This window comes from Apostichopus japonicus, chromosome 12 (assembly GCF_037975245.1).
Source record: "Apostichopus japonicus isolate 1M-3 chromosome 12, ASM3797524v1, whole genome shotgun sequence".
Classification (NCBI taxonomy): Eukaryota; Metazoa; Echinodermata; class Holothuroidea; order Aspidochirotida; family Stichopodidae; genus Apostichopus; species Apostichopus japonicus.
In genome coordinates this window covers 1,025,203-1,047,728 of record NC_092572.1, presented here as the reverse complement: position 1 = coordinate 1,047,728, position 22,526 = coordinate 1,025,203, and the positions used below count along the sequence as shown (strand labels likewise).

Genomic DNA, 22,526 nt, shown 5'->3' with positions numbered 1-22,526 from the left:
ACATTACATAGATTCCTAGTTATATACTAGGCTGCACCTTAAAATCACTATGTTGTTATGTGCATGTTGGGCACATTACATAGATTCCTAGTTATATACTAGGCTGCACCTTAAAATCACTCTGTTGTTATGTGCATGTTGGGCACATTACATAGATTCCTAGTTATATACTAGGCTGCACCTTAAAATCACTCTGTTGTTATGTGCATGTTGGGCACATTACATAGATTCCTAGTTATATACTAGGCTGCCACTTAAAGTCACTATGTTGTTATGTGCATATACAGCACATTACAGAGATTCCAAGTTATAAACTAGGCTGCCCCTTAAAATCACACTGTTGTTATGTGCATGTCCTGCACATTACAGAGATTCCTAGTTATATACTAGGCTGCACCTTAAAATCACTCTGTTGTTATGTGCATGTTGGGCACATTACATAGATTCCTAGTTATATACTAGGCTGCCACTTAAAGTCACTATGTTGTTATGTGCATATACAGCACATTACAGAGATTCCAAGTTATAAACTAGGCTGCCCCTTAAAATCACACTGTTGTTATGTGCATGTCCTGCACATTACAGAGATTCCTAGTTATATACTAGACTGCCACCTTAATATCACACTTTTGTTATACATGTCCGGCACATTACAGAGATTCCTAGTTACATACTAGGTTACACCTTTCATATCACTTTGTTGTTATGTGCATATACAGCACATTACAGAGATTCCAAGTTATAAACTAGGCTGCCCCTTAAAATCACACTGTTGTTATGTGCATATACAGCATGTTACAGAGATTCCAAGTTATAAACTAGGCTGCCCCTTAAAATCACACTGTTGTTATGTACATTTCTGGCACAATCAGAAAATGAGTTTCCTGTGATTTGCAGCATCTTGGTCACACATACTGCACAGCCCTAAACCCTAAGGAATGCACTTGAACGTTGTATCTAGTAAACTCAAGAGTTTTGTTGTGCAGTTTGCATCATGTGTTTAAGAATATATCTGACCAATAATTTGCCAGTTTTAAGTTGATTTCAATCTAGACATGGAGCGAATTCCCCACTGGCAATGTCTGCCAGTCAATTGCTCAAGCTGTCCAATTTTGAAAAAGTAATTCATCATGCAACAGCAATATTGCATTTGACCTGAAGAAGCAACAGCCATTAACCAGTAAACAGGCTTTTTGTACAAGGTGTCAACTGGTGTCAACAAGGTGTCAACTGGTACAGTAAGGGTATGAGTCCCTATCAAAGACAAGTTCACAACAGTCCAGTTGAGTCTTTGTCACTGACTTTTGTCATAAATTGCATTTAATATTGATTTTACCTCTGACTTTGCTGCTCGTGGATCTCTTGAATATAGCCTGAGTTCCCACCTGGCAGCAGCATTCAGGTCCAACTGTTTGGCCATCTTTTCTAGCGCTGGGAATGCATTAGCAGCAAACTGGTATGCTAAGGTCACATGGAGTTCTTTTTTGTGTGGCTCAACTTTGCAGTCTAAGAGAAACAGGAGACAGAGACTTGAAGACATTTAAAACATTCTACAAATTTCTGTAATATTTTGAAAATTATAATTACTGTATTAAACTAAAATGTTGTAGAAACTAACAAATATTGCAAACCAATTATTGAAAACTACGCATTGCAGAGCAGCAATGAAAAGGAAGTTTTCAATGCAAATAACTTAAAAGACTTCTGAACTTTCACACAGATATCTGTAAAGTTGTTCCTTTTCACTTCTAAATTTCATGTTCAATTTCTACAAAAGGGCAAAACGAAACATGTCATTAGAAATAACCTCATTTTGGCACTTTCATTATGTTATTTCTCTAATGTTACAGATATCCACTTAGAATTTGGTTTTCTTTTAATCATTCACAAATTCTTGTTCATAAAAAATTTTTGGGTTTCCCCTTGTCTTATTAAAGTATATATGCTCTACACTTCTGTGCATGATGGAAACTGAAAATTGTCTTAGATAACGGCTACCGAAGCTGTCACTAGTCTGGAACGAAGGTCATTTCCTTAACATTGATCATAGTTCAACGCTTGTTAGAACTTGTTGAGTGCAAGGTGTGACAAACTGTTTGTTATTGCCAGGTAAGTTCTGTGTGCTCAAAACCATTTCAGTTTATTAACTTCATATTTAGAGTATTTTTCAACAATCAAGATATTTTCACGCCTACTAGAAAGTTTCAAAAAATTAACAAGTATAAAGACACATTATCTTAGTTCTTGCTATTAAGCCTAACTTTGCATAGTTACTGTACATTTTATCCAACAGAAAAAGTTGGCTTTGAGAGGTCTAGATCAGACATCAGTCTCCACGGCAACCATGGGAATGAAATTCAACAAACCTTCTAATTATTCCCCCAAATAAGATTTCAGTTCATGTTAACTCCAGGACATTCTCCAATATATGAACACTAATTAACAGAAATAGATAGCAATAGTTGTCAGTAATTTCTCCATTTCAACCCAAAACTTACTGATTAAACCAGAAATGATAGTACAGAGCTAAAATGTTAGCAATCGACTGGGCAAGCTAAGTACAGTAGACCAGATTGTGAAAAAAAATTGAATAGGATACTGAGAGGTTATTCCATGATAGTCCAGAAATTCTTCATTACTTTCAAAATATCAAATGAAATATGTCCAAATTGTTTACTATTCTTTTAACTAGTCCAGTAAATGAAAATTGACCAAGACCAAAATATCAAATTGATTTATTCAGATATGTCACAATTTGGAAGATTTCTTTAAATAATAAAACAGTCATTGAAACCTACTGGCTAATTTCTCTGCTATCTCAGCGAATTCATTGGTCAGCTTGCGTAAGATCTGTGACTGATTTTCTTTGACGAAGAGTCCGATGAAGTTATGAGATGTAAAAAGTTCAAGGTCCATGTTCTCTGGAAGATTTGTAACATTGCTCTCTGATGCTGTTTGTATGGCCTGACAAAGTAGGTCAACTTTGCTATCTGGGCACTGAAGGAGTTAAATAAACATGGAAACTTTAAAAGGATACTTAACCACTGTCAACATAAGGTGGAGGATGTACTAATTCAAGACTTGTTGCTATACGGTTGAATTCAATTCTATTAATGATATAAATCAGTGTCATGATGATGTCATTCCATTAACATAGGTAAGATACCACATAATGGCTGATACAGACTGAACAGAAAGCTGATACTATCATGACAAGCACCCTATATGACAACATGTTAATTATGTACACCCTGTATGACAACATGTTAGTTATGTACACCCTGCATGACAACATGTTAGTTATGTACACCCTGTATGACAACATGTTAGTTATGTACACCCTGTATGACAACATGTTAGTTATGTACACCCTGTATGACAACATATTAATTATATACACCCTGTATGACAACATGTTAGTTATGTACACCCTGTATGACAACATATTAATTATATACACCCTGTATGACAACATGTTAGTTATGTACACCCTGTATGACAACATGTTAGTTATGTACACCCTGTATGACAACATGTTAGTTATGTTCACCCTGTATGACAATATATTAATTATATACACCCTGTATGACAACATGTTAGTTATGTACACCCTGTATGACAACATGTTAGTTATGTACACCCTGTATGACAACATGTTAGTTATGTACACCCTGTATGACAACATGTTAGTTATGTACACCCTGTATGACAACATGTTAGTTATGTACACCCTGTATGACAACATATTAGTTATGTACACCCTGTATGACAACATGTTAGTTATGTACACCCTGTACATGTATGTACATTCAGCAGGAATGGTAGCATACAGGATACAGCCTGCAGGTTCATGGCAACTCATTCCCTGTTAATGTGTTGAGACTGATGCAATGTGATGAAGATGGTGTTATTTTAAGTAAGTGGTACCATTGTTATTATCAACATGTGTGATACTTACAGTAAAGTATTAACATGGTTGATGTGTATACTTACAGTAAAGTATGGAGATGGTTTTGGTGTGATACAGTAATTAGAATGAACATGGTTGATGTGTTATACTTGGTGTGTGATACTTAAAGTAGAGCATTAACATGGTTGATGTGTATACTTACAGTAAAGTATGGAGATGGTTTTGGTGTGATACAGTAATTAGAATGAACATGGTTGATGTGTTATACTTGGTGTGTGATACTTACAGTAAAGCATTAACATGGTTGATGTGTATACTTACACTCAAGTATGGAGATGGTTTTGGTGTGATACTTACCGTAATTAGAATGAACATGGTTGATGTGTTATACTTGGTGTGTGATACTTACAGTAGAGCATTAACATGGTTGATGTGTATACTTACAGTAAAGTATGGAGATGGTTTTGGTGTGATACTTACAGTAATTAGAATGAACATGGTTGATGTGTTATACTTGGTGTGTGATACTTACAGTAGAGCATTAACATGGTTGATGTGTATACTTACAGTCAAGTATGGAGATGGTTTTGGTGTAATACTTTATAGTATGTGTAAAAGTAAGTTGGCCTGACGTTTAGATCCTACAGTAGCAGGATTTTCTTCAAAGGCTAAATGACAAGTAACAGTAACAGAAGGGACAAAAACACGCACAGAATACAGACAGGTTAATGAGCATGGTGAACACAAAGAGATAGATGTAAGAGGATTAGTAGACAAGGGATGGAGAGAAGAAAAAAAGAAACCTACAGGGGAAGAGGAGAGGTAGGAGATAAACAGTGGATAGACAAAGAGAGGATTAAGGGAAGGGGGTAGGGAATAAACTGGAGAAGGACAAAGACAGAAAGGTGTGGAGAAAAAAGGGTGGAAGAGAGCTATGAGAGGAGGAGTGAAGTGGGGGGGGGAGGGAACAAGGGGAGAAGATGAGGGACAGAAGAAAAGTTAGTCATGTCCTTCCTGAATGTTGAGCCCATGAGGTTGAATGGTGCAAAGGCGTTGCATCCACAGCCTGACTCTGCTGATTCGCACTAGGTCAGGACGGCTACCTAAGGATTCAATCCCCTGTAGGGACATGTCGTTAATGGTATGGTTGGGAAGATTTAAGTGTTCTCCAACTGGGGTCCCAGTCTTCATGGTGTTGACTGTGGATCTGTGACCATAGAATCGCTTCTTGAGGGTGGTTTTGGCTTCGCCAACTTACTGGATGCCGCAAACTCTACAAGAGATCAGATATATGACATTAGTGGTTGTGCAAGTGATGTGACCCTTAGTCTTGTGTGTGAGTTGCATGCTGTGGCTGGTGATGGAATTGGATTCAACAATGTGGGGGCTGCAGATGATGCATCTCGAAGTACGATCACATTTGAAAGTACCAAGCTGAATGGGTGTAGGGTTAGAAGTTAGAGGTGGAACAGCAGCAGGCAAAAGAAAGTCTCGTAGGTCTGCAGGGTCGTCTGTAGGCGAGGAAGGGTTTTTCAGGGACGGCTCGTTGGAGTCTATCTGAAGTGAGGAGAATGTTGTGGGTGTTAGAGGTGATTTGCTGAAGAGGAGGAAGATTTGGGTGGAAAGTAACAACCAGGGGCAGCTTGTTGTCGCAATCTCGTCCCTTTTTGTCCTTCACTGCCAAAGTAGATGATCTGGATAGGGATCGGACTCTCTGAATGGCCTCACGCACCCTTCTGGCACTATGGCCCCTGGCAGTAAGGTGTTTTTCCAAAGCATCTGTATGGCGAATGAAAGAGGAATTGTTAGAGCAAATGCGACAAAGACGAAGTGCTTGACTGTAGGCAATTCCAGACTTGCAGTGATGGGGATGGCAGCTTGAAGAATGGAGATACTGGTGTGTGTCTGTGGGCTTGGTGTATAAGTCTGTAGAGAGAGAACGGTGTTCCTTGCGAACAGACACATCATGAAAGTTAACCTGTTGGTGAGAGTAATCTAAACTATTTACTTTATAGTACTAAGAAATGAACATGGTTAAGGTGTTATACTTGGTGTGTGATACTTACAGTAAAGCATTAACATGGTTGATGTGTATACTTACAGTACAGTAATAAGATGGTGTTGGTTTGATACTTTATAGTAATTAGAAATGAAAATGGTTGATGTGTTATACTTGGTGTGTGATACTTACAGTAAAGAATAAACATGGTTGATGTGTATACTTACAGTAAAGTATGGAGATGGTTTTGGTGTGATACTCTATAGTAATTAGAATGAACATGGTTAAGGTGTTATACTTGGTGTGTGATACTTACAGTAAAGCATTAACATGGTTGATGTGTATACAGTAAAGTATGGAGATGGTTTTGGTGTGATACTTACAGTAATTAGAATGAATAAGGTTGATATGTGAATATGGTAAAGGACTGCACATTGTAGATGTGAGATATACACTTACAGTAAAGAATGAACAGAGTGTAATGTGTGGTAGTAGGGTATGTGCCCCATTACGTCCACATTTTGCTAATGTTGAGTTCCAGTAGTTGTCTAGATCTTCTCCGAGGGAACCAACAGCACATGCATACAGTACATACTCTCTTGGTAACTCCTTGTCCAGTAAAGGATCTTCCATATGATTTAGAAGCCTATAAGACAGAAGATCGTAGAGACAAAGACTTTGTTAACAAAATAACACAAATTAAGCTCGTTACTCGAGGATGTAACATTATAGTAATTAATGGTAATGAATACAAATTTAGTTTCTTGTAAAAACAAAATTTAACTTCAGACATAGATATGCAAGGAGACGGAGAAACCTTTAGTCTAGCTGCTGTTACTAACACAAAAATCACCAGCAGTTAAAAAAAAAAAGAAACATCACTTTCGGAACTAAAATGAGTGAAAGAGAAATTCTAATAAATTAATAGTTTAACTGTGCACAATATCCCAGTTACATAACAATAATATGAGGCCAAATATGGTTGGCTTTGCAATCAGCAGAAACAGCTCAACAAAAATCTATGTTAACAAATCACAGTTTATATGTTTAGTACAATGAGATTGTATTGTATCTATCTGAATCAGTTGATGCGGCTAGTTTTGATTGATTGATTTGTTTACTTGCAGGACAGCTTCCTATTAGAATTCCTAACATGTTCTTTAATCGATTGATTTGTTAACTTGCAGCACAGCTTCCTATGAGAATTCCTGACGTGTTCTTTAATCGATTGATTTGTTTACTTGCAGCACAGCTTCCTATGAGAATTCCTGACGTGTTCTTTAATCGATTGATTTGTTTACTTGCAGCACAGCTTCCTATGAGAATTCCTGACGTGTTCTTTAATCGATTGATTTGTTTACTTGCAGCACAGCTTCCTATGAGAATTCCTGACGTGTTCTTTAATCGATTGATTTGTTTACTTGCAGCACAGCTTCCTATGAGAATTCCTGACGTGTTCTTTAATCGATTGATTTGTTTACTTGCAGCACAGCTTCCTATGAGAATTCCTGACGTGTTCTTTAATCGATTGATTTGTTTACTTGCAGCACAGCTTCCTATGAGAATTCCTGACGTGTTCTTTAATCGATTGATTTGTTTACTTGCAGCACAGCTTCCTATGAGAATTCCTGACGTGTTCTTTAATCGATTGATTTGTTTACTTGCAGCACAGCTTCCTATGAGAATTCCTGACGTGTTCTTTAATCGATTGATTTGTTTACTTGCAGCACAGCTTCCTATGAGAATTCCTGACGTGTTCTTTAATCGATTGATTTGTTTACTTGCAGCACAGCTTCCTATGAGAATTCCTGACGTGTTCTTTAATCGATTGATTTGTTTACTGTACACGCAGCACAGCTTCCTATGAGAATTCCTGACGTGTACTTTAATCGATTGATTTGTTTACTTGCAGCACAGCTTCCTATTAGAATTCCTGACGTGTTCTTTAATTGATTGATTTGTTTACACGCAGGACAGCTTCCTATGAGAATTTCTAACGTGTTCTTTAATTGATTGATTTGTTTACACGCAGGACAGCTTCCTATCAGAATTCCTAACGTGTTCTTTAATTGACTGATTTGTTTACTTGCAGCACAGCTTCCTATGAGAATTCCTAACGTGTTCTTTAATTGATTGATTTGTTTACTGTACACGCAGCACAGCTTCTTATGAGAATTCCTGACATGTTCTTTAATTGATTGATTTGTTTACTTGCAGCACATCTTCCTATGAGAATTCCTAACGTGTTCTTTAATTGATTGATTTGTTTACACGCAGCACAGCTTCTTATGAGAATTCCTGACATGTTCTTTAATTGATTGATTTGTTTACTTGCAGCACATCTTCCTATGAGAATTCCTAACGTGTTCTTTAATTGATTGATTTGTTTACACGCAGCACAGCTTCCTATGAGAATTCCTAACTTGTTCGATTGATTTGTTTACACGCAGCACAGCTTCCTATGAGAATTCCTAACGTGTTCTTTAATTGATTGATTTGTTTACTGTACACGCAGCACAGCTTCCTTTGAGAATTCCTGACATGTTCTTTAGTTGATTGATTTGTTTACATGCAGCACATCTTCCTATGAGAATTCCTTAAGTGTTCTTTAATTGACTGATTTGTTTACTTGCAGCACAGCTTCTTATGAGAATTCCTAACAAGTTCTTGAATTGATTGATTTGTTTACACGCAGCACAGCTTCCTATGAGAATTCCTGACGTGTTCTTTAATTGACTGATTTGTTTACTGTACACGCAGCACAGCTTCTTATGAGAATTCCTAACATGTTCTTTAGTTGATTGATTTGTTTACACGCAGCACATCTTCCTATGAGAATTCCTTAAGTGTTCTTTAATTGATTGATTTGTTTACACGCAGCACAGCTTCATAAGCGATATACCTTTCGCTGTATGTCCTAATCAGCTGACTGCCAGCTGTAAAACTATGTGTAAGCCAAGTCACTTCCAAGCACCCTCCCCCCCACCATCCCTCACCAAACCATAAGTAGGATATTGATGATCAATATACCGTTCACTGCATGTCCTAATCAGCTTACTGCCAGCTTTAAAAATATGTTAGTTTAAAGCCAACGTCACCCTCAGCACCCCCACCCCCACCATCCCTCACTAAACCAACAGTAGGTTCTAGATGATTGATATACTGATCACTGCATGTCCTAATCAGCAATATTATTAAAATGTTTAAACAGTAGGCATATTGTTTATTATAAAGTCCGCTATATGCATATTTTAGATACAGTATAAAAACACACATAAATATATATCACTAAAATATTAGATCAAGGCAACTTGCATCTAAGCAGTATGATGTCATAGATGCCAAAAGTTATACAGCAAATGTCGAGCTTTTATGTCTTCAAATTTAAATGTTGGACATAAGAACATATATACTCACATTCATTTTTATTATTTTACTACCCTTAAAATGACATCTGGAACCAAACCCAATTAGTCAAGATCAATCTCACAGAGTGCAAAATAGCTGTCGTAAGTACACATACAGTATGTTGTGAATTACTGTATTATGTACACACATACAGTATGTGAATTACTGTATTATGTACACACATACAGTATGTGAATTACTGTATTATGTACACACATACAGTATGTGAATTACTGTATTATGTACACACATACAGTATGTGAATTACTGTATTATGTACACACATACAGTATGTGAATTACTGTATTATGTACACGTATACATACATGTGAATTACTGTAGCTGTACGTACACACATACAGTATGTGAATTTCTTTAGCTGTATTATGTTCACACATACAGTATATGAACTATATAGCTGTATTATGTATACATAGAGGATGTGAATTACTGTGGCTGTATTATGGACATGCTTACAGTATGTGAATTACTGTAGCTGTATTATTTACATACATACAGTATGTGAATTACTGTATTATGTACACACATGTATGCAGTATGCAAATAACCGTAGCTGTATTTGTAAACACATATGTTGATTTATTGCAGCATATATTCCAATTGACCCAGTATAAATGACAAAGGACACAAATAACTGGAAAAATTACCTGATCTTTCTTTGATGTAATTTCAGTTGCAGTGAGTAAATATAAATGGCACTCATTTATTCTTCTGATGTAGTTATAGGTAGGTGTGAGTGTACTGATAAAATGCACAATAGCTGTGTGTACTGAGTTACACACCTATCCATTATGAAGTAGCATAAACCATTAGAACTATTTCATTCACAAGGAACACCTGTAAAAGTCTTGTTATTAACATATAATATGTGGGTCACTTCATGAGTGAATGGATTTCTTGTTTAACCCAGCTAGGACTTGATATGTGTTATTATAGTCAGTATTAATGCAGTATATATTGAAGATACACTTGGTCCATTTCTACCAGCACGTACTGTATAGTACTGTAGCTATGGTGCACCTAGAGCTGTCCTACACACACAGAGGCAATGTTACAGTATACAGTGTCTGTACAGTGGTGAGGTATGATCTTTTACACACACATACAGCATAGTGTACCTTGTCAGGATGTGAGGTGCGGAAGATACCATTTCCTGTTGCAGCAGCTATTCACAATCCCTGCTGGTAAAATGAGTGTAATCTGTGTATTTAACCCAAAATTATTTAATACAACACAGTATATACCGAAGTGTATTATGATTGTCATTGGACTAGTTTTCCAAGGTTACAAAAATATTATCTTCAAAGAAAACCACAAATATCCGAAAATAAACTACTTTTTTCTATACAACATTTTGATCAACAACCTATTTATCAAACAATGCTACTGTACTAGATATAACAATATCTATAGCATGAAGTAACAACTTGTAACTATTCAAGTCCCCATTTCAATGTCCCCATTTTGTTCCCATTTTCCCCATTTTGCAATGTAAATGAATTCCAATAAGTTTTCCCTACTGCTTTTACCCCTCATTAATACATATTCTGCACACACAAAAAAGTTAATAACTCAAAAGTTAATAACTTGGTTGCTGTAAAAACCCCACAAAGGTATTTGACTTAATCATTAATTAATACATATTTTTACTAGAAGTACCCAAAAATGTAGTTTCATATCCTTCTATGTATGAAAATTACACGCATGATTTGTGCAGCATATTTCTATGGATGGTATTTACATCACTTCTTATTTATAGTAACAACTCGTGGCTCATATTTATTTCCTTCACTTTTCTTTCTCGTCAAAGGCATTACTTCCTTCTTTGTTTGCAGAGTAAATGAATAACAAAGTCCTGGTTTACAGTGGCACCATGATATCCTAGCTACCATACGAATGCTCACATCATCATATAAACCATGGTTGCAGCAGCAGGAAGTATACTCATAATAAATGTCAGATATCAATCTTGGAATGCTTCATGTCCATAGAATACCAAACCTGTATTTATTTATGTGACACCATCTAAATCAGTTAAATCATTTACTAAAACATTACATAGTGCAAAGGTTTCCAATATAATTCTAGTCAAACATTATCTTTCTCTTTCAATAAGTTTTGCCGATAATTTTCCTGCAATGGTTTAAATATTGCTTTAAATCGTTCAAACATTAATAACTTACTGTACAAGTACTCAATATATAGAACATTACAAAACGGGGAAAGTTACAAGTTATGTTATAATGAGGAACAAGACTATGTTTGACTATATAGAGTTAATTTCAGGATGTCTAGTTACTGTATGTAGTCAGTGCTATGGTATTCAAACAGTGGGTACGATTTTCTAAGTGTGTTCGATAATGTTGTGTGCCAATACTATTCCTAAGACACACTAACATGTATGAGTTGAGCATCCACACTATCTAGTACAAGCATACATACAGTAACATGTAACATACATATAGTAACATACATACAGTACAGTAACATACATACAGTAACATACATATAGTAACATACATATAGTAACATACATACAGTAACATACATATAGTAACATACATACAGTAACATGTAACATACATACAGTAACATACATACAGTAACATGTAACATACATACAGTAACATACATACAGTAACATGTAACATACATACAGTAACATACATATAGTAACATACATACAGTAACATGTAACATACATACAGTAACATACATACAGTAACATGTAACATACATACAGTTATAACATACAGTAGCATGTAACATACAGTAACATGTACATGTTTATACAGTAACATGTAACATACAGTAACATACATACAGTAACATGTACATTATAAAACTTACTGGTTTATATATTTACGAGTGACCCACTTACCTGTCTCCCCACAACCTATGCACCACATTCTACCGTGTCTAGAATGCCCTGGTAAACTTTTAACACTGTACACCCTCACTGGCCCTAATGGCCTTCCTTCATTTTTCTACCCACAAAGTGTCTCACTGTGTTTTTCGGAGTTAGGAAAATTCTTGTTTATGAAAACTTTCTTAAAGTGTTACATTATTTGAACCTGACAAGAGAACTCAGGATACCATCTACTCTTGCAAAGTACCTACATGAAACACAAAGATGCTCAGTTGAGACTTAATACATCTATACCAGTATAGTTTCTATATCCAGGGACAAATGAATAGATGTGATACTGACTGACCCCCCCCCCTGCCACCCATACATGTATGAGGGTGTCCCTATTCTGTTGTGAAGGCCTAAATATTGTCATACAAAACAATTGGTCTGTAAGGGCTGCAATGTTCAATAAAGTCATGGTGTAGAAGAATATGGAATCATCATAAAATAATAGAAATTTATACCTTGGAATACCTTGCAGTAAGACACAGGGGTGTTAATATGTAAGCAATCCTTCAGGTTTTTTTTATATATTTAGCAAAGTTCAATTTAAAGTAGGTAATTTTTTATATTTTTTTTTTAAATCAAAGGAGACCTCAGTTGGTCTGATCTGCTCCTGGCTCTTGGCCGCAATGATCACTGCAGTAATTTATTTTTGGCTTGAAAATTGACAGACATGATGAACAATGAACATTGAAAACAGAACATTTCACTCGCCCAACCTACTGTTTAAGGTTAGGATTAGGCCTAACCCTAACTCTCCCTCCCTGCTGTTAAGGGTTTAATAGGGTTAGGCCACACCCTAACACATGCCCCACCCTGCTATTCAGGATTAGGGTTAGGCCTAACCCTAACCCTTAATCTCCCTCCCGGCTGTTTAGGGTTAGAGTTAGGCCTAACCCTAACATGCCCCTCCCTGCTGTTTAGGGTAAGTCCTTTACCATAAATTGCCCCACCTTACTGTTTAGGGTTAGGTTTAGGGAAATCCCTAACATGCCCCACCCTGTTGTTTAAGGGTTAAGCCTAACCCTAACTTGTCCTCCCTGTTGTTTAGGGTTAGGCCCAACCATAACTCACCCCACCCTGCTTTTCTCTGTGTTTACTAGGGACTGCTTTACCGGCATTCTTACAGTATCCTGCTTGATATAAGGTATAATATTAATTTATCATAGAACAATTAAATCTATGATTTATCATTTTGAATAAGAGAACACAAAAGATAGCTATGACTAGAATACTAAAAGGGACAATGCAAAATTTCCAGGCATATGTAAGGTCCCTTTTTTTCTTGTTTGAAAGGGGAAGGAGGGGGAGAGCCGAGAGGGGAGAGAGCTAGGGCCTATGACAGCAAAGCTCTTAGTGCAATATCACATTTGTTAAGTTCTGATGTATTCATCAAAGAGAAGCAAAACTATTACATTAATTACCAATATATCATCACAGTCTAACATCTTTTAGTTTCATCAACTTCAGCCTTTAAATAGAAATTGAATAATTATGTTTACCAACCCAATCAGATGCAAGCTGAATAAACATGACCGTATACTAACCAATCAGATGCAAGCTAAATAAACATGATTTTATACTAACCAATCAGATGCAAGCTGAATGTCTTGATGCCCAGTTGCTGACAGAGCCTTTTCCCTGAAAACCAAAAGGAAAAGATACCAAAATGTCATGAGAGAAGAAATCTGCAAATATAATTAAGACCTACAATGCCAAATTAGAAAAATATAATTTTCAGAGTCTTGACACCAGTACCATTTAATCTTCACCATCTGTGTAATAACAGAGAGACCACTGTTCTTCTTGGAAAAGAATTTATCCATGGATGCAAGAGCAAGAAATATACGATCATATTATACAGTAGTAGGGGGATGTCAGAATCAAACACAGTAGCCTTTAATGCACATTAGGTACAGTCACAGTCAATATAGTTTTAACCTTACATACATCCCATCAGTCACACAGTATCAAGGTACTGATGAGTACGAGGTACTATGAGTATCAAGGTATTAGGGATATAAAGGTACTACTGTAAGTGTACAGAGGTACTAACAGTATCAAGGTACTATGAGTATCAAGGTACTATGGGTATCAAGGTACTATGAGTATCAACTATCAAGGTACGAAGTGTACCATGGTAGTATGTGTACCATGGTACTATGAGTACTAAGGCACTGTAATATGGGTATCAAGGGTAATATGAGTATCAAGGTACTATGAGTATCAAGGTACTATGAGTATCAATGTACTATGAGTATCAAGGTATTATGAGTATCAATGTACTATGAGTATCAAGGCACTATGAGCATCAAGGTATTAGGAGTACCAAGGTACTTTTAGTATCAAGGTACTATGAGTATCAAGGTTCTATTAGTATCAAGGTACTATGAGTATCAAGGTAATATGTGTACCAATTAATATGAGTACCAAGGTACTATGAGTATTAAGAGTACCAAGGTATGATGAGTATCAAGGTACTAGTGTTTACACAGGTTCAAAATTCAGGAACCGGGTACCCGAGGGCCGTTACCCGTCGGGTATCCGGGTACCTGGAAAAATTGTTTACCCTCGTGTATCACGATTTTCAAGAAATGACATATTGGATGCTATAATAAATAAATTATATTCTCTACTGACAATGATTTCATGTTTGAAAATGTATGTGTAAGATAAGGTATAAAACCTTCCTCAATAATTTCTATGAGTATCAGGTACAGTACTATAACAAGGCAATGCACAGACTGCAACTTCAGGTTTGTATACTACTTTTAGCAAGGCAATGTACAGACTGCATCTTCATGTGTGTGTACTATAGCAAGGCAATGTACAGACTGCATTGACAGGTTTGTATACTATAGCAAGGCAATGTACAAACTGCATCTTCAGGTTTGTATACTATAGCAAGGCAATGTACAGACTGCATTGTCAGGTTTGTATACTATAGCAAGGCAATGTACAGACTGTATCTTCAGGTTTGTACTGTATACTATAGCAAGGCAATGTACAGACTGCATCTTCAGGTTTGTATACTATAGCAAGGCAATGTACAGACTGCATCTTCAGGTTTGTATACTATAGCAAGGCAATGTACGGACTGCATCTTCAGGTTTGTATACCATAGCAAGGCAATGTACAGACTGCATTGTCAGGTTTGTATACTATAGCAAGGCAATGTACATACTGTATCTTCAGGTTTGTACTGTATACTATAGCAAGGCAATGTACAGACTGCATCTTCAGGTTTGTATACTATAGCAAGGCAATGTACAGACTGCATCTTCAGGTTTGTATACTATAGCAAGGCAATGTACATGCTGCATCTTCAGGTTTGTATACTATAGCAAGGCAATGTAAAGACTGCAATAGGACTCAAGGTGGAAGCAGACTTTTTAGATACAACTACACATACAGACAAATACAAAACCCACAGACACAAACATCAAGTCACTATATCTTACTTGTCACTTAAATCAGGAATTTTGAAACCAAAATTCTACAGTAGGTAATATAATATATGAATGAATTAATTTTATTTAATTTACCCAGTAGAACTGGACTTCTTCCTGATAGGCTTGTAACGATCCCGGCAAAGAACTTTTCCCTTCTCCATGACCATTTTCAGCTTTCTAAGCAACATTCACAATCCACTAAATATTGATTTGAGGGCACGAATGGCATGTGTGGCTCGAGTGGCATGTCCCACAATGGAATGTTATAGCATACGCAACTACAGAAGATCTAAAAGTGATCTACACAAGATAACTTAAGTAACTGATGAAGACCTTGAACAGATGTAGATAACATCAACAATATTAAAAGTAGAGATCTTTCAAAATATACTGTTCCAGGTCTCAGTGATTTAAGCTATTAATGAGTCTCTTGTTCATCTTCCCAGCTTCTAGAGAAACCGAGTATTAATTGTGGCTTCTTAGCTTTTAGGCTTGTCTCAACCTCACAAGAGCAAATGAATTAAAATCAAAAAGAAGCCTTTGTAATGTCCCAGTAATGTCCAGGAGTTCAAGAAAGATCCAAGTGGTTTGAAGGTAGCAGTTTGTCTAGACACTTGATTGTATGTTAACAAACATCCAGAATTATTTGTGTGTTGACTCCATGCAAACACTTCCAAAATACAATCTCAAGGACAATAAAGCTGGAAAGAAGATTGCACAAGTGATATTTAAACACACCAATGAGCAATAAGATATGGAGCAATCTGCCAGTCGTGCGACCCATATATTAATCCTTCGTCTATGACAATGACTTTATTGTAATTATCTCAGACAGAGAGAAACAGGAAGCATTGAAACCTCTGGGATGCTTGGATAAGATCCACTTTAGATTTTCCAGCTAGAGTGTTTCCTCTAGCACCAGCAATCTTGATTATGATAGGAAAAAGAGACTTAATTCACCATGGCAACCTGAAACCAGTGAAATTGCACTATAAACAACAGTGTAAGACCTCCTTCTCCAGTATGTCAAACAGTCTGCTCTGCAGTGTAGAGGCTGTATGATCACTGCACTTAGACTCAAAGACAGTTTGTAAGAGAAAGAAAGTGAATCTATCATAAATCCAAAGGAAGTATAATTCAGCAGCACTTAAGAAATGGTTGATGGTTTGTCCGTGTAGGTTCTCCTCACAATGTACAGTAATAATAATAATAATAAACTACAGAACTGATTCACGCTTGATACTAAATATTAACCAATTAGTTCTCTCTGTGATGCTGTCTGCTAATCAGCTGTTCGGCAGCATATTATATGATGTTAAAAAGTTGCAGGCCAGTTTCCTGATGACTGCAGTCTGCAATATACCAATCAGAGAATATTGACTGGCCTTGTTGTGACTTCTGCTGGCATGTAAACATCAACTTTAGTAGCTGAGTTACCAGGTAATTAACGACCCTGGTATCACATGTAACAAGTTAGGCTAGATATAGCCCTGGTTGATGAGTCACTGGTGATATAAGGTCTGAGTAGTGCCTGGTAATACATGAATCCTGTGTAGACAGACTCATTGCATCAACAGCTCTTTAGTTTAGCTTCACTACATTTAAACAGAGAATTAACATTGCCTGCCACCACACAAGCCTCCATTTCAAGAAGGATAGTAAAAAGCAATTTTCCTCCTCATATTTGACAAAACATTGAGCAAATTCAATTTTAAAGAATACCAAATCTGAGTAATTTGAGCAAACAATTCCACAAGTACTGAAATGCCAAATTAATAAGCTAAGAATAGTTCTCCTTTACATCTAAAAGACAACATGGTTACTGTAGGATGCTCTTGTCAGCTCCAGTTTCATTAACAAATTACAAATGAGGGTAGTTCCAGGAGGTACTGTATGACTCACTCAAAGTCAGCTGAGGTGTTCACTGCAATCATAAAAGTACTACCAACTACCAAACAACAGAATGAATCAGCAAGTATATATATTTGACAACTGTCCATGCTACAGAAACTGAAAGTCAGAAGGTACCACAGCTGAGTGAACTCAGTTCCCTGTTACAAACATAGACAGGCTAATTGTCCTCACAAACCTCACTGTAGAGATAATTCACAACCAATTATACCGTCCAGTTACAATTGAATTTTACAGTTGCTAGGTAACAGTTATAATATTCAAGTTTTCTTCATAATAATCAATTCTGGTAAAATGTCAATACACTGCTACTGTTCTTGCTTATCTTATCTTGTAATTTATTCAATATTGCTGCAAACCTAGAACTAGGAAGTTTTGTGAAGTGGGTTTGAGACAAACAAGAGATCAGTGAATTTAAGATCACAAAGTCCTAGCTAGTCTACAAATTAACAGCTATTCATTAACTTATTAGCACAGAACAATCTGACCTTGAATGTTTTTTAGATGATAATAACAGATCAGGATAGCTCAGGTGCATACAAATAGCAGATATAATGTAGAAATGTAGCCTGTTCATCTCTATGCAATTGTCACCACCATTGCCTGCAGGTACTGTACATGTCTTATTGCAAAATGATGTTTCTGTATTCATCTGGTGCTAAACAATTAAATAAAAGATTTGGAAAACTAATCTTGAAACATATTCAAACACCTTGTTACCGATCACATACAGTAATCATAGCAAGGCACACATCTCGATCTAACACATATTTCAGCAAAATTATAACTATTTCCACCTCTCCTGATCACAAAAGAAAATCCACAATCAGAGAATTCTGACATATAGCATTAAATGGCACTCAAGATTCACTCTGTAAAAACAAGTCTCCATCCATCACACATAAACAATTGTTCCAGGTATTAAAGATACATGTTAATTCACAGGAACACCACAAATGGGACTCCAGAGTAGCATATACTGTACGTAGTGTACTACTCTATACGGTATTCACACCAGTTACTGTGATAAGGCAGCCCGCCAATTCATTGTTCACTTATTACTGGTCTGAGTGTCTGGTTTCCTGTCTCACGCACCAGATGAGCTTCCGTCATCCTGTTACATCTGGCCAATCAGAGAGACTCTAATGTACCTATACCATGACTATTCACCAATCATGTCAGTGAAGTAGGCTCAACATGTTTGATTAATCCAACAACGTAGAACTTGATAGTATATATACCGTATTCAGCTGTGTTGAGCGGGGACTAAGACTAGTGCTAGCAATTATCAGTGTTTCATTCAGTATCGTAATATCATAATTAGAGGGTTTCCTTTCTAGTTACTTTCATTATGACAGTCATAAAATATCACTTTTGAGTTATAAGTGTTCCTATCCAATGGACCTGGTAATGTATGTGATATCTAGCTAAGCTAACTCCGAGGAAGTGTGAGGGGAGATTCTCTCAGGTTAAAATATTTGAATATATCTGTTTGCTGTACTGGCAAGAGTTAAAAGGTCATCTGATTCCTTACTGCACTTCACTACGGATAATTCCATCCTTAAAACAAAAATAATAATAAGCAAAGTTTTATATTTTCCAAAAACTAATAAATTGACAACAAAAGGTTACATTCATAATGACATGTGATCCTACTGGTATTACAGCATAGTTAGGTGCACGTGGTCAGGGTATTAATTCAATTAATTCAAGAACTAATCAAAATAATCGACCATATCAGACAAATGAATCAAACTCTACAAGAAACGTAACTTGCTATGTTTGCAGGAGGCAAGGTCATGTGGCTAGGGAATGCCCAAAACGAACGGTACTAGCAATGATGATAGATAATTGGCCAACAGAAGACTTGGACAAACAGGAAGGTTTTATCCATTCAGAAACCGACAATGAACAACAAGTAGTTGAAACAGAAACATTAGGTTTCATGAAAATAGACACTAACGATCCACATGTGATTAAAGCAAAGGAGCGAGGATTCTTTAAGTTAGATTGCGGGTTGGAGATACCTATTCTAGGAGCTTCTTGTTTAGATTAAAAAGACCCAAATATGCTCATTCAAAAAGGTAAAATTGGTCAAAATGTAGTTAATGTTTTACGAGATACATGGTGCAAGGGCCCTGTTGTAGACGAAAAGTATGTCCATAGGAGCAATGCGACAGCTGTCTGAAACTCAATGGAGGCATCCGACAGTTGTCCTGATACTATTCACAATAGAGCAGTGTGACAGCTGTCTTAAACTATGTACAATGGAGCAATGTGACAGCTGTCTGAAACTCAATGGAGCAATGCGACAGCTGTCTTAAACTATGTACAATGGAGCAATGTGACAGCTGTCTGAAACTCAATGGAGCAATGCGACAGCTGTCTGAAACTATGTACAATGGAGCAATGTGACAGCTGTCTGAAACTATGTACAATGGAGCAATGTAACAGCTGTCTGAAACTCAATGGAGCAATGTGACAGCTGTCTGAAACTACATACAATGGAGCAATGGGCAGCTGTCTGAAACTATGTACAATGGAGCAATGTGACAGCTGTCTGAAACTATGTACAATGGAGCAATGTGACAGCTGTCTGAAACTATGTACAATGGAGCAATGCCACAGCTGTCTGAAACTATGTACAATGGAGCAATGTACAACAGCTGTCTGAAACTATGTACAATGGAGCAATGTAACAGCTGTCTGAAACTATACATGTACAATGGAGCAATGTGCCAGCTGTCTGGAACTACTGTATGTACAATGGAGCAATGTGACAGCTGGAGCAATGTGACAGCTGTCTGAAACTATTTACAATGGAGCAATGCGACAGCTGTCTGAAACTATGTACAATGGAGCAATATACAACAGCTGTCTGAAACTATGTACAATGGAGCAATGTGACAGCTGTCTGAAACTACATACAATGGAGCAATGGGCAGCTGTCTGAAACTGTACAATGGAGCAATGTGACAGCTGTCTGAAACTATGTACAATGGAGCAATGTGACAGCTGTCTGAAACTATGTACAATGGAGCAATGCCACAGCTGTCTGAAACTATGTACAATGGAGCAATGTAACAGCTGTCTGAAACTATGTACAATGGAACAATGTGACAGCTGTCTGAAACTACATACATTGGAGCAATGGGCAGCTGTCTGAAACTATGTACAATATGGAGCAATGTGACAGCTGTCTGAAACTATGTACAACATTTGGAGCAATCAGACAACTGTCTGGAACAATGTTCACACAATGTAAATTCATTACCTTCAAGAATCCATATTCAAAGTATTCCTTATCAGTACACTGTTCACTTTGTGAGACTGCTAGGTCTCTACAAAGTACATCCACCTGACCTAATATTATTTAGAGCTCTCTTAAACCTAATGTATGATGAATTAATGTCAATAAGTTACAAAAAGCATGGCTTGCTGTTTGTGATTAATTTAAAATATGCTTGATGGCTCGTTAATGACCTATTACGTGTCACTTTAATAACTGCATGCAACTCATTATGAAAAAATATCATAAGAAAGCATTTTTAATAAATTTTTGCACAAACATTTATGATCGAAAAACAGAACTGTCAATTATGTGTCTAAGGTCGACAATTAGGGAAAAAAATATTCTGGTTGAAAGAACATGGACATATGGAAGACATGTCTTAGGAAGGACAACTACATGAGACATAAAAACAGTGTGGGCAAGCTACTTGTCTCCAGAAGAATGTGTTTATTTGGTGTTAGAGGGCATATATCTGGTACGAGGCAACTTGAAAGTCAATTGAGTATTGTGTCTGGAAACAAAGTACTAACATATGATGATACATAAAATAGTAAATGATTTGAGGTAATTGCAAACTCAAGAATGCGTACACCTGTAAGACTTTGTTTTCATTAAAAAAGTTAATATTAACATATTTACTGTGCTATGGCACACTGGCACTGCAGAACAAGTGTACCAAATCTATTAGAGTAACAGACGTTAAATTTACAATGTTATAAAGTTATTGCAGACTTAAAATTTCATAATTACCTTACTTTTCTGTTGAGATATGTTCTATCCATTATAGCATCCTGTCAGCTGTGCAACATTTGGTGGAATTATTGAATATTCTTCTCAAGCTCAAAATTCAAACTCTATTTCCAAAGGATTTAAAAAGGTGTAACACTATTAATATCTACTGTAGAACTGCACACCTGGTAATGTCTAACGTAGAAATCATGTTGCTAAATCTATAAAATAAACTTCAAGTATATTTATTACATTGACCTTGCTTCAATTCAAATTGCTTTGTTTATCAGTTATCCAGGGCTACAATCAGTATAACACTTATCTCACAATCTATACTGTATGCACTATTATGCACTTATACAAGCCTAAGCTAATAAATGGTGAGAACTAGTTTATGATGGCATGTTGTTATGTTCTTCCTGCTCAATCATTTACAATCATGATCAATCTCTTCCTCCTTTGGCCCAAGAAAGTAATTCTCACTAGCAAACAGAAAGTGAAATTTGAGCCGATTATTTCAAATAAGTGTTTAACTTTTCCACTAGTTAAAAGTGCTATTCAGGATCAATTCTTAACTTCCTGTTTTGCATGAGGCCCACTACTTCCTTAAACTGCAGTGCACCTGCTTAATAGCAAAGAGATGTTATGAGAACCTACAAGGAAAAAGGATATCACAGTTAGGACAGAACCAGCAATTTAGCTACGTACATGGAAGGTAATTATTGAAGGTCACCTAATTTTGAGTTCAGTATTGAAGGAAGTTGATGTAAACCTTTCATCTTAAATAGGGTTACTTCAACATCAAAAACAACAAGAGCTATAAAATATTAAAGATTGCATACAAGGCATTTTCATTTTCAAAATGGTTTTATGCTTTCTTGCAATCTTTT

The 22,526-nt window shown here is 36.5% G+C and overlaps 1 protein-coding gene and 1 long non-coding RNA gene across 6 annotated transcripts in view; one reads left to right on the top strand and one right to left on the bottom strand.

Annotated features, from left to right (window-relative positions):
- Nucleotides 1-22,526, bottom strand: part of LOC139976758 (ubiquitin-associated and SH3 domain-containing protein B-like) — a 53,939-nt gene that overhangs the window by 19,881 nt on the left and 11,532 nt on the right. Inside the window, exons 1-5 of one of the 5 annotated variants that reach the window (XM_071985492.1) lie at nt 21,658-22,199; nt 13,840-13,893; nt 6,369-6,555; nt 2,799-2,997; nt 1,337-1,506 (exon numbers count right to left, since the gene is read on the bottom strand). In XM_071985492.1, coding sequence (XP_071841593.1) covers nt 1,337-1,506; nt 2,799-2,997; nt 6,369-6,555; nt 13,840-13,893; nt 21,658-21,689 — 642 coding nt within the window. In that variant the 5' untranslated portion in view covers nt 21,690-22,199. Of the gene's footprint in view, nt 1-1,336; nt 1,507-2,798; nt 2,998-6,368; nt 6,556-13,799; nt 13,813-13,839; nt 13,894-15,797; nt 18,771-21,657; nt 22,200-22,526 lie in introns of those variants that run through there. The other 4 variants (XM_071985493.1, XM_071985491.1, XM_071985490.1 and 1 more) reach the window with 4 other exon arrangements.
- LOC139976762 (uncharacterized) lies at nt 13,902-14,800 on the top strand. The gene is made up of 3 exons (XR_011796246.1): nt 13,902-14,517; nt 14,552-14,585; nt 14,687-14,800. It is a non-coding gene; the product is annotated as an uncharacterized lncRNA (long non-coding RNA).